The sequence below is a fragment of the Anopheles nili genome, chromosome 3 (genome assembly GCF_943737925.1).
Source record: "Anopheles nili chromosome 3, idAnoNiliSN_F5_01, whole genome shotgun sequence".
Taxonomy (NCBI): domain Eukaryota; kingdom Metazoa; phylum Arthropoda; class Insecta; order Diptera; family Culicidae; genus Anopheles; species Anopheles nili.
The window spans coordinates 49,870,148-49,884,485 of NC_071292.1; the positions used below are offsets into that span (position 1 = coordinate 49,870,148).

The 14,338-nt window shown below is 49.3% G+C and overlaps 5 protein-coding genes across 5 annotated transcripts; 2 read left to right on the top strand and 3 right to left on the bottom strand.

Moving 5' to 3' along the window:
• Nucleotides 1-3,198: 3,198 nt before the first annotated feature.
• LOC128725912 (retinol dehydrogenase 12-like) lies at nucleotides 3,199-5,371 on the bottom strand. The gene is made up of 5 exons (XM_053819686.1): nucleotides 4,940-5,371; nucleotides 4,569-4,832; nucleotides 4,077-4,493; nucleotides 3,862-3,978; nucleotides 3,199-3,782 (listed from the first exon to the last, which is right to left on the bottom strand). The coding sequence occupies exons 1-5, from the start codon at nucleotides 4,996-4,998 to the stop codon at nucleotides 3,680-3,682; spliced, it is 960 nt and encodes a 319-aa protein (XP_053675661.1). The 5' UTR covers nucleotides 4,999-5,371; the 3' UTR covers nucleotides 3,199-3,679.
• A 211-nt stretch (nucleotides 5,372-5,582) lies between these two features.
• LOC128724530 (activating signal cointegrator 1 complex subunit 1) lies at nucleotides 5,583-6,767 on the bottom strand. The gene is made up of 3 exons (XM_053818255.1): nucleotides 6,562-6,767; nucleotides 6,071-6,496; nucleotides 5,583-5,997 (listed from the first exon to the last, which is right to left on the bottom strand). Exons 1-3 carry the CDS (start codon nucleotides 6,765-6,767, stop codon nucleotides 5,583-5,585), a joined length of 1,047 nt encoding a protein of 348 aa, XP_053674230.1.
• Nucleotides 6,768-6,913: 146 nt separating this feature from the next.
• Nucleotides 6,914-8,247, top strand: LOC128724532 (putative methyltransferase C9orf114). The gene has a single exon (XM_053818256.1). It carries the CDS (start codon nucleotides 6,955-6,957, stop codon nucleotides 8,245-8,247), a length of 1,293 nt encoding a protein of 430 aa, XP_053674231.1. The 5' UTR covers nucleotides 6,914-6,954.
• A 17-nt stretch (nucleotides 8,248-8,264) lies between these two features.
• LOC128726902 (mitotic-spindle organizing protein 1-like) lies at nucleotides 8,265-8,769 on the bottom strand. The gene is made up of 2 exons (XM_053820748.1): nucleotides 8,652-8,769; nucleotides 8,265-8,578 (listed from the first exon to the last, which is right to left on the bottom strand). Exon 2 carries the CDS (start codon nucleotides 8,529-8,531, stop codon nucleotides 8,286-8,288), a length of 246 nt encoding a protein of 81 aa, XP_053676723.1. The 5' UTR covers nucleotides 8,532-8,578; nucleotides 8,652-8,769; the 3' UTR covers nucleotides 8,265-8,285.
• Nucleotides 8,770-9,282: 513 nt separating this feature from the next.
• On the top strand, nucleotides 9,283-13,847 carry LOC128724533 (condensin complex subunit 3). The gene is made up of 2 exons (XM_053818257.1): nucleotides 9,283-10,241; nucleotides 10,314-13,847. The coding sequence occupies exons 1-2, from the start codon at nucleotides 9,283-9,285 to the stop codon at nucleotides 13,768-13,770; spliced, it is 4,416 nt and encodes a 1,471-aa protein (XP_053674232.1). The 3' UTR covers nucleotides 13,771-13,847.
• The last annotated feature ends 491 nt before the right edge of the window (nucleotides 13,848-14,338 follow it).

The following is a 14,338-nucleotide window of genomic DNA, read 5'->3' on the forward strand; positions in this document are numbered from 1 at the left end:
ACTGCGGATACTATTACTATATTACCAAAACCTATGAAGAGTACATCCTGCTGCTAATCTGCTATCTGCTGCTAATATTGATAAATCAATGTAGAGAAAGACCTATTTGCAACTAATCCTAGCGATTTAGACGCGTAGACGATAAAGGAAGGGTGGCCACATGTTCCTAAACGTGCGCGGTAGATGAACAAGTTCATCCAGCCTGCTGGTGGTTTGCTGCTGTTGTTACGAGGTGTGCTTCTTTCGAGCTCGAAGTTCACTAACCGCAGTTCACCAGCTTAACCTTGTGGTGTACAGTTTAACCGTAGGTGTAGGAGAGAAGTTGCGTAGCCACGATTTGAGCAGCATTTCTCGAACCACAACCCCCTTCTAAGCATCAGGATCAATCGGGATGGACTACAGTATTACTTCACAGGAACACCCGGCAACGATTTCATTTCGTTGGTGAAAACCGGTGGCTATCGTTAGCAATAAAATGTACATAAGCGTCACTACGGAGCAGTTCTCCATTAATGTGCGCCACCGGCACCGTTTCGCGCCCCCCCAAATTGTCTCCACGTATACTAAAATTAGCCTAGTAGCAAAACCTGTCACGAGACCAGACATACATTAGTAGCAACAAAGTGGAATATGTTATAGACATCATATCAGCCTAGATTCAATCTGACTGGAAAAAAATGAAAGCGAATAGAAGTTACGCTAAGCAAACGAAACGATTCTTACCTGTGCAATTGAAAATTGTCCGTCGAGTATTATTAAATGGTACTGTTTTTAGGTTTTCCTTTTAGTTGCAAATGCATAGCGATGGAACGACGGATTGATGTTGCGCTTTGGAGATTGCATTACTGTAGCGTGCGGTTGCGTTTCTAGAACGCGTGCAGTGTCCCGTAGAGCAGTGCGTGAGCATTCGCTTTGTTTTGAGCACGTTTTGAAGGTTGCCCGATATATTGCTAAGTCTAACTAAGCGATCAGATTGATTGGGTCAATGGTAATCTTCCATAGGAGGTAACAGTAGCGATCTATCCCCGGTTCGGCCTCACGATTCAACCCAAATAGTAGTGTAAGCAACTATACCCAATTTACCCTATCGATCGCATTGCATTTAAAATGACTCATCGCAGGCGGCGAAGTGCGGCCAGTAGCAGTTTGCGGGAAATGGTAATGTTTTTAAAATCGATCGCTCTCGCCCTATCGACGCCTATCTGCGAGAAAATGGATACGGAAAAAAGGCACACTAGGGTCGCTATAGATGGCGCATTGAATATCCCCTAATTAGAGAATATATATATATATAGAAATGTAGAATGAGACCGAGGGAGAGTAAAAATACACGTAAATACCTATTGCAGTAAGATACCCATGTTCAGGAAGTAGCATACCAACAAACACGACTATAGGAATCTAACTTATTTGAGCAACAGGCTTTTATGTTTGATTATTGATAACGTTATGTTAGCTTAGAGTGCGGGATGTCGAAACGACGAGAGGCATGTTGGTGGCAGGCACGATCCGTCGACGCATATTCGATCGTTTTTTCGTCACCGCATGAGTTTAGATAAATTGAATTACAAAATAAATGGATTACCTAGTATGGTCGTGAACGCTTTGCGATGGAAGAAGAGACAACAACAAAAAACGGAGAGAAGCCAACCGTGGAGAGATAAACGACGATCGGCTTTCCGGATGCTAGCATCCGAAGACATTATTCTTCAACTGTAAGATAACTAAAGAGAAGCATAATGTGTACTGTACATTTTGACCTACCTATACAGCAAATAAATGAGAAAGAATACATCATCCTGTAGACGTAAAATTATCGCGTTCGCGCCACGTTCGTTCGATCGTTTCTCACACACACTCTCTCCCCCCCCCCACTCCCCTCCCGTTCCGTATTTCGCACGCAGGCAAGTTTAGGTGACAATTTGTAGGTACAGTTTAGCAAGTTTTAATCGCAAACCGGCGGTTCTTTTGAAGCATGATTGTAACGCGACGTGCCACGTGCCGTCCGCCGTTAGCCAAATACGGAAAGAAGCATGAAAGCACGGCGCCCCCGTGGCAGATCCGATGTCCTGGCATGGCAGCGCAGGACACGTTTCCGTGCCGCTGTTTGGAGGAGAACCACCTGTTCATCGCGAACGGTTGAACGATGTCGTTCCCGCTAGAGGAAGTAATAATACTACTGTAGAAAACCGAAGTGTAATGCCGAATATAATACAGGATATTTGAATTAAAAAAGCAAACAAAAAAGCGTACAATATTTCTGTAGTGTTTTTGGTGGCGTTTAATTTAGAATGCATCCCGAAATCGGCAGGAAAGAATTGGAAGGATGCTAAGGTAAGTCTACTGGAGTATACCAAGTGTATAATGCTGTATGTAATAAAGGATTCTTGAAAAATAATGCAAATAATTATGGAATTTGAAGGATATTGAGGTAAGTCTACTGCAGTATACTAAGTGTATAACGCTGTATGTAATAAAGGATTCTTGAAAAATGATACAAAGAATCGTGGAACATTGGTGTAGTTTTCGGTTCATTTATTCTGAACTTCATCCCGAAAAATACTTTCAAAATGGGCCGGATTTTTAGCTATGCCAGTGATGTTTCGGGGTTTATCTATGATATTTGAATTTAAAAATAAAAACCCGTACCATATATCCGTAGTTTGGAGTTTTATCTTTAAATGGCATCCCAAAAAACACGTCCAAAACAAGCAGAAAAGAATTTATTTGATTTATCGTAAATCGAAAAACAAAACGCCCCACCAACGTGTGCAGCCAACCCTGCAATCGAGGCTGACGTCATCCGAGGGGCAAAATTTCTCGCTCGAAATCCACAGAAAACGGCCCGTTTTGTAACAGGGTCGCAGGAAATTCAAGAGGCTACCACGAGCTGGTAGACATGGTACGCATGAGTGCAAACGAGAGAACCGACAGCGTCAACGGATCACCGGCGGCGCGAAAGAGATCGCGATCATCGTGCGCCCGGTACCGATAACAGCTGATGTGGGGGAGTGCGATGGGTGCATGGTACGAATGAGAGTGGAAACGAATGAACCGCGATACCGCCGTCGGCTTACCGGTGGCTCGAGCGAGACAGCGCTAGGGCGTTACTCGTCTCGCTTGCTCGGATGCATGATCTCCTAGGAACAATTGGGCTTTTCTCACTCGACAAATTGGAGGAGGTTCCGGATGTTTATTTTTGCAGGTCGTCACCCTTGTTTATTATGAATGCGGTGCCAACGGTGCATAACGTAATATGCATAATTATAATACGTGCATGCGAAGCGGCGTACGGCATTGGTAACTTAATTAACAACAAAATATGTTTTCCCGCACAATTCCCGTTGCGCTAAAAGCGCCCATTGTTTATTGCTTCCTCCCTTATAAGTTGACCGCGTTTGTACACTTAAATCCGCGACTTTGCGCCCTCCTTTGAGCCCTAATTGTGGCTCGCAGTGACCTACAGTAAAACTCGTCGCGTGGTGTCGTTAACCGACTTTTAGGCTCGTTTTTTTGCCAGACGCTCGCGTCCTTGCGGCTTTCAAAAAACCCTCAGATCGCGTTGTTTTTTAATGATGGAATTCGCCTTCAATTGCAGCACCGGCGGTTGGTACCATGCTGCGCCATGCTGCTCCGACCTGGCCTTCATCTTTGCTCGCGCCCGAGAGATCTTATCGCTTTACTCCACGTTGAGGCCCGTCATTTTTGCACTTTGGTCCCACAGCCACGCGGCCAGCTCATCGTTGCGTGCGTAGCTGCTCAGCTTTTGTTCTCGGCAGTCCCTGAAATGCAAGGCCACACGCTTTCCGTTAGAACTTGAGGCGGCGATACGCTTTCCCATCCACTCAACACTCTACTTACGCGTAATATTTGCCGCTTTCCTCCGTCAGTTCTTCATCGAGCGCCGTGTAGAGGGTCGTCTGTGCGCCAGAAAGTGGCGTTTTGAAAGCCACTCGCAGTAGCGGTTTAACCAGTTTGCTGATGGACGAAAGAAAAACGATTCAAATACACCGGTGGCATATTAAACGGGACGGCTGCTCCGGCGAGTGCCCTTGGCACGTCCAACGCTCACTTACTGATCGAACAGGAAGAACAGCGAGCCCATATGGCGCGGCAGATCCGTATCGACCGTCCCAGGATGGACGGCGTACGTCGTCACGCCCGTTCCCTGCAGCCGCCTGGCCAACTCCCGGGTAAACATCACATTGGCCAGCTTGCTCTGGCAGTAAGCCGTCACCTGGTTGTACGAGTGCTCACTGTTGAGGTCCTTCTGGTTGATCTTGCCGTACTTGTGCGCCAGGCTGGACAGATTGACGATCCGGCTCGGTGCGGAACTTTTCACTCGCTCCAGCAGCAGATTCGTGAGCAGGAAATGGCCCAAATGGTTCACGCCCAGCTGTTGCTCGAACCCATCCTTCGTGAGTTGCTTCGGGCAGGCCATCACACCGGCATTATTAATCAGCAAATCTAACCGGTTTTCCTCGGCCAGGAATCTGTGAACAACACAATAACCCCATTACCGCCTCTAAGATTATCGTTCTCGAGTTTTTGCACCCTCACTGTCTCACCCCTGCGCAAACTTGCGTATCGATTCCATCGACGATAGGTCGAGTTCGCGCACATGGATATTGCTAAGTCCGGTTTGCGCAATGATATCAGCTCGCGCTGCGTTCGCACGCTCCAGCGAGCGGCAGGCTAGGTACACTTTGCCGCCACGCTTCAGCAGTTCCCGAGCCGTTTCCTTTCCGATGCCGGTGTTGGCACCGGTGATGAGGATAACCTTCCCATCGCAGCGGGTGTTTTTGCGAAACTGACCGCCTTCAATGATAAGCCTGCAAAAAAAAAACGAATCGCGTGAAGGAGAAGAGAATGAGAGAGTGAAACGAGAATGCAACGATGACCCCTCCGGTGGACCGATAACAGGTTGTTCGGCATTTACCTGGCTAGTTTGTACGTTAGAAACGCTACAACCGCGCCAATCGCAATGCTGAGCAACATTTTGGGTGGCTTAAACCGTTGAAAAAGTCAACCTGCTTTCGAACAACGTGAGGCTGAGCTCCGAACTACCGGCCGGTGATGAGCGCGACCGTTAACTGACGGTCAGCGCGGACTTGCGAAGCCGTGGATGCGGCGCACGTGCTTAGATTGTAATGTAATTTTTTGTTGCCTTACTCACTCCCTAAGCGTCTAAGCGAATGGAAGCCCGCGCCGTGGTGGGGATGGACGAGCGATTATAATGCTCGTGCGCTTTTTTTCTACTCTGCCTTCGTGCCATTCCGAAACCTTATCTCGCGTTTTGTCCGGCATACGAAATATAATCCGTTCGTGGGGAGGGAGGCACACTGAACCTTGGCAATGGCAGTGGTACCGATCCGGCTTCCAACGGAGCATGGAATGCGCCTGCCCCGGACGAATATGAAATTAGTATCACACGGTTCACGTGCCACCGGTGGTGTACGCGACCGGGAGTTGATCGATGCGGTAATCGGATGGCATATCTGTTGCGGTACACACATTACATGCTACTTACGGCTAGTTCTTATTTAATGCCACCAGGTCTTCCGATTCGATTCGTTTATAAATCACAGCTTAATAAAGGCAGTCGCTTCGTAGTACCCGGTGCAGGATGTGGAAAACCGCTGGGAGAGGTGAATGGCGTCCACCACGGTACTGCCAAAGTCAAACTCGCCGTACTTCCGAAGTATCTCGCTCGCGTCAAAGGTGATGCGTTTCTTTTCCGCTTCCTGCTCATCGATGGCATCCGCACGCGTACCCCGAAACAGCGAGTTGATGAGAGTCGCGTGTAGCTTTACGTGGTCGTACTTGCGCTGCATCAACCCCTTCGATATGAAGCACTCGTAGATTTGATCCGCGATCCGCTGCAACGCCGGTGACTCGATCTTCGCGTACAGCACGTCCACCGCGTGGGGATCATCGTTCATGTACTCCAAGCCGCGTACCCGTAGCTCCAGTGGACCGTATTCTTTAAGTGTTGGTCTGTAATGGGCGAAAGATGTCGGAAGATTAGCAACCTATGGTCAATTAGGTGAAAAAATCTTCCCTAGCTTACCCTATGATCGAGTCCTGACAATCCAGCAGCAGCTGGGCCGCGTTTGCTCGGTCCTCGTTGTCCATCAGGCTCACCGTGCACAAGGTGAGGTGCAATTTTTCCGGTTGCTGAAATAGAGACTCGTCCACGGTAAACGCAACTGGCAGCTTTGTGAGGACTTTTTCGCGAAAATCCAAGAAACGCTTCACGATCGCTGGCGTGTTTAGCGGCACCGACAGAAAGTGGGTGAACTGTTGCTTATTGCGTGCCCCCATCACGATAAGCTCGATGCGGGATCGTGCGGTGGCCACTGACTTCCGTGATGTGCCCACGACCACGATGTCTCCAGTTGTACCCTGCTTCGGGACGCGAATTTGTGCCTTCGTTTCGGCCTCCAAACGCTGGCGGGTTTGTCCCTTCGCGCCTATGATCATTGCGTAGAATGCGCTAAAACAAGAGAAGCGGTTAGCAAGGCAACATATCAAGCCAATAACACAAAACGTGCGTCTTACGAGGGTACATGGAAGGCTGTTTGGAATTTGCCGGCATCCGTGAGCTCGATGTTGTACTCGTCTTCGCGATCATCCTCGCCGTAGGTGTCCTCTTCTACGTAAGCTTCCGGCCGGTCGGAAGTTTGCTCCTTGGATGCTGCATTGCTCTGGTTAACTCGATAGCACCGCGTGCCGATCCACATTAACTGAGGCGACATAACGTCCATTGTAGGCGGGGAATACACGTACTTTCTGGGTCGATTTTGTTACCGCGTGGTGACTGTTCTACTGAACTGAAGTTGTTGTTATTGTTTTAAATGAGCCGCAACGTCAACGAAACGTCAAATCGGTGCACGCGTGGTTGTTGTTTACCGGAGTCACACTCGCCGCACGGTTTTCGAAAAGGTTTTCAAAATGAAAGTGAACGACAAAAAGCGATTGAGCGATCGGGAAAAAATGGAACGCCGCGAAAACAGGCGACACAAGCGGCAAGATCGGTTACTGAATCGCGTCAAACAGGAGTTCGAAGCGATCGAGAAGGAGAAGGCATGCACCGCAAAGGTTGAGGTTCCCACCGTGACCGAGGCCGACCAAGTCTCGACAGTCAGCATCGCGGTGCCGGGCTCAATCATGGACAACGCACAATCGCCCGAGTTGCGTACTTACCTAGCCGGCCAGATCGCACGTGCCGTGTGCATTTTCCAGATCGACGAAGTGATCGTGTACGACGATTGCGGACCCAACAACCAGGTTACCGATCGGTTGAGTACGATCCACACATCCGAGGGTGATACTTCTGCACGGCGTTGCTGCATACAACTGGCTCGAATTCTGCAGTACCTGGAGTGCCCGCAGTACTTGCGGAAATACTTTTTTCCCATCCACAACGACTTGAAGTTTTGCGGGCTGTTGAATCCGCTGGACTCCCAGCACCATCTGCGGCAGCAGAGCGAGTTTGTGTTCCGGGAGGGGATCGTTACCAATAAGCGCATCAAAGCGGACAAGGGTTCGTACGTGAACGTTGGTCTTCTAAACGACGTACGCATCGACACGGTGCTCGAGCCAAATCTGCGCGTGACATTGAAATTACCCGCTGGTGCGGACCTAAAGTCGAAGAAAATACACGCCAAAGTAGTGCCGCCTTCGCAGCCTCGTCAAGAGACGGGTATATACTGGGGCTACACGGTTCGAATCGCCAACTCACTGTCGCAAGTGTTTACCAAAAGTCCGTACCGTGGTGGATACGATCTAACTATCGGTACCTCTGACCGGGGCTCGAACGTACACGAGGTAGAAGCGAAAAGCCTTTCCTACCGTCACGCGTTGATCGTGTTTGGTGGAGTGCTCGGACTGGAACCGGCGTTGGAAAACGATAACAAGCTCACGGTTGACACGGTAGAGGATTTGTTCGATGAATATTTGAACACCGTACCGATGCAAGGTTCGCGTACCGTGCGCACAGAGGAAGCTATTCTGATTTCGATGGCGGCGCTCGGCAACAAGTTGAATCCTGTGAACGCTCCGAAATCGTTTGTCAGCTTCGAGGCCATTCCACAGAGCCAGGACACGGGCATAAAACAGTACGCGTTCAACGAAAAGCGTTCAAAGGTGGATTTGACGCAGGCTCCGTCAAATACCTCTACGGTAACCCCGAAGATTACTCAACCGCCTGTCGATCCGTTCGGTGATATGTCGCGATTTGATTAGGACATCAGAATCCCTATAATAAATGTTTATTTTACGCTTTACTCATTTGTCTCGCCGTTATTAAGCGCAGCCATCTCATTGCGAATTTGTATCACTGCCTCAGAGAGCGATTGGGGATGGACACCCGCTTCAAGCAGCTTGACGCAGATATCAAGTGTTTCCGGGCTAAGACCGGTGTTGAGAAACTGAGAAATGTTCTGTATATGCGCACGAACCAACTGCGACTTTTGCAAGCGCATGTAGAGGTTCGAGTTGCTATTTTCGTTACTGCTTGGTTCGGGCATCTCGGATGAATGTGGAAATATAAAGTAGTGATACAGATGGGTTTAAACTAAAAGTATAAATCACAAAAAGTTATACATTTCCAAGATCATTGTTTGTGTGGAAGGACATATTGCTACTACCTGAATTGCTAGAGTTCTCCGTTTTCGAGTAAAGTTTCTTCGCAATAAAACAATTGCCCGGGTTGATTTGGTGATCTAGTCTATACCATATTTTCTACTCTAACTTGCAATAGTTGAGTGACTCGCTCAACTTTTGTTACAATATTGTTTGGCTTTGATTTCAAGATTGGACAGTAAACCATTTACCGCAACAATTCAAAAGTCTAGCAGCTTTGACAACCCATTTGACATTTCTCTGTTTACAGGATGTTTCTACTCTAAGAGAAGGCGATGCACAGTTTTAATGCTGCTAATAACAAAAATAAACAATTGTTTCCTAAATTTAAAGACTTTCTGAGTATTGCAATTTTACACGTGACTCTATAATCTGCTAGTTCGTACTGCAATAGCACTTTTGAACGTTACATAATTCGTGTATCGTTTACGATACAACCAGCAAACATTCGAGCAGTTTAACCGTTATGAAATGTTTCGGTTTGTTGATTTGAAAGAGCGTACGCTGGGGAGATGTCAAATCCATCTTATCGTACCAGCGTCGCTTTGTGCATCGGGTTTGTTTAGTTCAATCGTTTAATTGTAGTGAACAAAACACTTAGAAAACATTAGCATTGAGCATTAAAAATAACAAAAAATGGCTCCACGAAAGCGAAAAGTGGTGCTCGCAGCAACTAATTCACCGGAAAAAGTGAAATACTCCACCGCCGTTATTCAAACATTGCTTAACGCCCAGCAAAACGAAGTTACGCATGCGAAGCTGATCAAGCAGCTCAAACAGCTCTATGCCACCGTTGTGCACGATTCGTTCATGAAATCGTTCATCCAGGTGGTAAAGCGACAGATGGAACACGAAGAAATCAACAGTTATGCGAACAACATACTTAAATTCTGTGCCAAGTTTGTGGCCGATCCCGAGTACAGTGAACAAACGGTAACGCACCCGGTCATGTCAACGTTCTTCAACTGGTTGCTCGGAACGATCAGCAGCGCGCAGTTGGTGCGCTTCCGTATTTGCCAGCTAGTCAACCTGTTCCTCAACGCTTTGGGTCCTGACGCGGCGCTTGACGATGCTATTTGTGACAAAATTCTGCGCTATATGCTTGAACGGATGCGCGATGTCTCGCAGCATGTGCGCGTGCAGGCCGTGCTGGCTCTGCAGCGATTGCAAGACCCCAACTCACCGGAGGACTCCGTCGTACGTGCATATCTGTATCACCTCGATAAAGATCCTTCGCCAAAGGTGCGGCAAACGATCATCTCTTCGCTGGGGCGCAACTACCGTTCGATTCCGCACATCCTCGACCGGCTGTGGGATGTGGATCAGCGCGTGCGCCGGCATACCTACATGCAGATGAGCAGCTTCCCGGTGCGGCAATACAAGGTCGCACAACGCTTGAAATTTTTGGAGCAAGGTCTCATCGATCATTCAGACGGAGTGCGAAAAGTGGTGCGCAACGTAATGATTCCGCAATGGATCGAATCGTACCAGTGCGATTATATCGCCTTCATCGAGGCACTCAAGCTGGACGCTGATGAAAAGGAGATGGAGCGCTTCCGAAAAACATCCAAAATGGTCCTGATGGAGATATTCAGGTAAGGTGGCACGCCCCTTTCTTCTATAATAAATATATCTCAATAATTCCAACATGGGTTTTGTGGTTTTAGTAAAAAATCCAGCATCAAAGAAATGGCCGGTCTGTTGCAATTCAGCGAAGAAAACAAGACCGTCCCATTGGCGGAATTGACAATCGAGCGTGCAATCTGCTGGCAGGCGATGCTGGAGTATCTCAAGTCGACCGACTCCGACGATCTGGAAGAGTACATGGTAGAGCTGAGCAAGTTTTGCGAATACATCGAGGCATTGTTCAATAACCCGACGGAGGCGGCATTCATGAAAGGCGCAAACAACACAACCGTCTCCAGTAATCAGCCGGTATCTCCGAACCGGTCCGAAACCATGGATAAGCTGCAGCAGTTGTACTTCCAGAACATCGTACACATCCTGCTCGAGATCGTGTCCATCTATGACTTTGGGGACGAATTTGGACGAGAAAGCCTAAAGAAGGTCCTGTCGGAGGTGCTATGCAACGAGACGCTGTTCGAGATGAACGTGCGAATTATAGTGGAAACCTACGAGCGCCTCATCACAGACGTGGAGATGCGGCTGAGCTTCTTTGTCGACCTGGTCAGCACCATACTCGAACCAGCGCGGCAGGACTTTTCCAACAGTTCCCGCCTGCTCGTCGACACCTTCCTCGAGCGGCATCCCGAGCTGAAACCCCTCAAGCTGCAAATCTCAGCGCTACGGGTAAAAATACTGGAACTGCAGGAGCAGGAGAGCAGCTTATCCGCCCAAAAAGATTACGCTGGGGCGCAGCTTGCCAACGAGGCGCTGAACACCTGCAACGAGGAGTACGCCAACCTGGTGAAACCCCTGCTACAAGACTTGTCGGCGTCAAATAGCAACGAAACCAGTTCATCGACAACGTTTCGAGAAACGATGCTAAAGACGCGCCGTGTGACGCAAGCCTCGATTGAGAAGTGTCTCCAGGTGTGTTTCTACTTCGTCAACAGCCCAACGGTGCGAGTGATCACCCCGACCGTGTGCGATCTGTACCGTACGTTTATCAGCCGGCACGTACAATCGGGCCAGCTGCACACGCGTAACTGGGCATTGCGTGCCTCGACAGCCTTCAGCATGCTGTACGACGGGTTGAGCAAGGAAACGTTCCAGCTGCTGTACCAGCAGTTCCTCAACACGGCCTCGACGCGCCTGTGGAAAACGGCGATCGAGTGTGTATTCGAGCTGCTCGATCGGTACGGGTTCGAGCACTTCGATCTGGAAAACGAAGAAACGAACAAGGACGATTCATCACGCACGACCAAAAGCTCTCGGCAGCTGTTCAACCGGCACGACAGCAGCTACTCGGACGAGCTGTCGCAGTCAACCTGCAACGGGAACGAGTTCTACAAAATGTCCATCCACTTCATGGACACGTGCGATGACGACTCCATCTGCTCGACCATTGTCGAGGGTTTCTGTCGCTTGATTCTACGCGGCAAGTGCACCTCGTCGGACATCATGTCGAAGTTGCTTTTGCGCTTCTTCAATCCCACTACCGACCCAGAGCTGCAGCAGATACTGGGCATCTTCTTTCAGCGGCTGATCAAAAAGCGGCGCCAGGAGATCATGCAAAAGGCGCTACTGAGCACGTTGTTCACCGTGCTGGAAGCCCCGAATGAGAGCCCGCTGGCCGAAATTCGCCCGGAAACGGTGATCAAGTTCGTGGTCGACTCCACGCAGCCCGTCTTCTGCAGCCCGGGAGTTAATCCGCACAACACGATAGCACTAACGTTTCTGCGCGTGATGCGCGATAACGTGAGCCTGAAAGATCTGCTCAAGCTGTTGAGTTGTGAGCTGGTCACGCTCGACATCAAGGATGATCCGGTGTTGCGCTCGGACCTGGCGTGTAAAGCCGACGAGATCCTTAAGGAGCCGGGTCTCGATCCCAGGGCAGTTAAAAAATTAACCACATTCCGCGAGATGATGCTCGGTAAGATCCGCGACACGCTAACGTTCTCCTCGTCGCGATCGCCGGCGGACACGGTGGACCCGACGATGGAGGAACAAGCGATGCCCAAGGATCCCTCAGTCGAGGATGAGCTGAACGCCGAAGCGCTGAACGAGGAAGAGGAAACCGAGCAGGACGAAAACGACGAAGAAGAGGAGGAAAATCGTGCTGACGATCGGCCACAGATCAACAAGTCGATCCTGCAGGAGGATTCCGAAACGGAGCTTATGGCATCCCCACTAAAGCGACCGGATGAAATGAGCACTCCCGAAAAAAGCAATTCGCATGTGGATTCGCTTTCCGAATCGGGCGTGAAATCCATTCGTCGTTCCATGCTATTTGGAGAAACGAAATCTCCTTCCACGAGCGCGGTGCGTACAGCCGATTCGGATGGGCCATTCAAAGTGCCCGACGCTACTGCGATCCGGCGAATACAACACGCCTCAGCAACACGCGCCAAAGAGGTACGTTCCGCCTCTAGGCCTATCGTTAACAAATCAGCCGATACGGACACCACATATAAGCCGAAAGATGTTGAAAAATCTGCGCCCAGCTCGGAACAACATGTATCCTCTGGCTCTTCGGGCTCGGATGATGAGCTGGAGGTTTCGGAAACTCAAGCCACACGGGTGAGCTCGACACGACGAAAATCGTCCACCGCTCGATCCTCGACTCGGTCAAGCCGCAAAGTAAACGTCTCCCCATCGTCTTCATCGTCCGACGACGAGGTCGTCGAAGGATCACCGAATGTTTCGGTAAGTGGTCTCATGATCTTCACCTCCATTGCATTGGTACTGAAATGCCTTCTTTCTCCCCCACCTCCACAGCAAATCAGCCGTATCAATCGTTCCCCACGACAACCGGTGATGGCGAACAAAACGTTGGGTCAAATCTTCGGAACCTTGCCCCGCGTAACGCGACATGCAACCCGTTTGCACGCGGTTAACAGCAAGGTGATGACGCGCAAGTCCATGCTGGAAGTGAGCGTGGGTGCTGGTGATGGTGCGCGGTCTCCCCAGCAGCGCCAATCAACACAATCACCGGCTAAGGCTAAAGAGCCAACGAGTAGAACGAGTCGCAGAAAGACCGGTGACATTGACGCAGAAAAACCGGCGACCCAGGCGAAAAATGTTCCCAGTTCCGATAAAACGGTGGCTCGTGTCTCACGATCGGCGTCCCGAAAAAGTAGTTCTCCGGCGCGGACACAACCGCCAAAAACCACTCCCACCAGGATAGAGCATTCGCCAAAAACTCCCACCAGGACGTCGGCACGCATGGCAACGACGAATGTCGGCAACGCGCTCAGCTCATCACCCGCCAGTAAAAGAAAGCATACGCAACTAACGTCACCACGGGAACCGTCCACGCGACAATCGGCGGACACGGAAAGTGGCACGTCCACCTCGAGTCCGATCCGATTGAAGCGCGCTGCCGTCGTACTCACGCCGCTAAGTGCGGTGGTACGGCGCATGCGCATCGCAAACGGTTCCGATAGTCCCGTGCGGGCCACTTCGCCACGCCAACCGAATCGCAAGGCTACGAAAAAATAACACGGAATCTTTCACGGGATAGGCTAGGTTGGGGAACTAATATAATGAATATGGGATAGACTAATTGATAGGATTAATATCAAGCAATGTATGTGTGTGAAGCAATCGATAATAAACTGTAGCATGATAAGGATGAATAAGCAAAATGGATTTTTTTTTTGGTTTGGCGTTATGCTAAATGCAACGGTTTTCGGACATTTTCTTCTCCGACTCGCTTGCCGTGCCGTGACATCCGGATCAAGAGTTTTACGTTTATTTTGTAATTGTTTACTACAAAAAGAGTGTTTTATTTAATTTTATTTCTTTTTTTGTTTGTTTTGTTTCATTGCAAATTGTTCCTCTCCCCTTCCGGGCCCGGAGAGAGACGCGGTTTGTTATTTGATTGGTATTCGTGTATATGCGTAGGTGTGTTTTGGTTGTTTATGCTTTCTCTCTTGAGCGAATGAGTAATGTATCATCTTTTTTTTGTTGCTTTCGCTTCCTTCTTTACTTTTCCTTTCAATAGTGGTAATAGTTTTGTGGCTTCGCTTGCCCATAATGTAGTTACCCCACGACGTTTGTGAGCCCA

Coding starts and splice junctions, on each gene's coding strand:
- LOC128725912 (XM_053819686.1), bottom strand. CDS start 4,998: ATGTTGCTCAGCATTGCGATTGGCGCGGTTGTAGCGTTTCTAACGTAC. Junction 4,833..4,939: donor CTAACGTACAAACTAGCCAG/GTAAATGCCGAA, acceptor TTTTTTTTGCAG/GCTTATCATTGAAGGCGGTC. Junction 3,979..4,076: donor CTGTTCTTCCTGTTCGATCA/GTAAGTGAGCGT, acceptor TTCGTCCATCAG/CAAACTGGTTAAACCGCTAC.
- LOC128726902 (XM_053820748.1), bottom strand. CDS start 8,531: ATGCCCGAACCAAGCAGTAACGAAAATAGCAACTCGAACCTCTACATG.
- LOC128724532 (XM_053818256.1), top strand. CDS start 6,955: ATGAAAGTGAACGACAAAAAGCGATTGAGCGATCGGGAAAAAATGGAA.
- LOC128724533 (XM_053818257.1), top strand. CDS start 9,283: ATGGCTCCACGAAAGCGAAAAGTGGTGCTCGCAGCAACTAATTCACCG. Junction 10,242..10,313: donor GTCCTGATGGAGATATTCAG/GTAAGGTGGCAC, acceptor TTGTGGTTTTAG/TAAAAAATCCAGCATCAAAG.
- LOC128724530 (XM_053818255.1), bottom strand. CDS start 6,767: ATGGACGTTATGTCGCCTCAGTTAATGTGGATCGGCACGCGGTGCTAT. Junction 6,497..6,561: donor ACAGCCTTCCATGTACCCTC/GTAAGACGCACG, acceptor CTCTTGTTTTAG/CGCATTCTACGCAATGATCA. Junction 5,998..6,070: donor TGTCAGGACTCGATCATAGG/GTAAGCTAGGGA, acceptor CGCCCATTACAG/ACCAACACTTAAAGAATACG.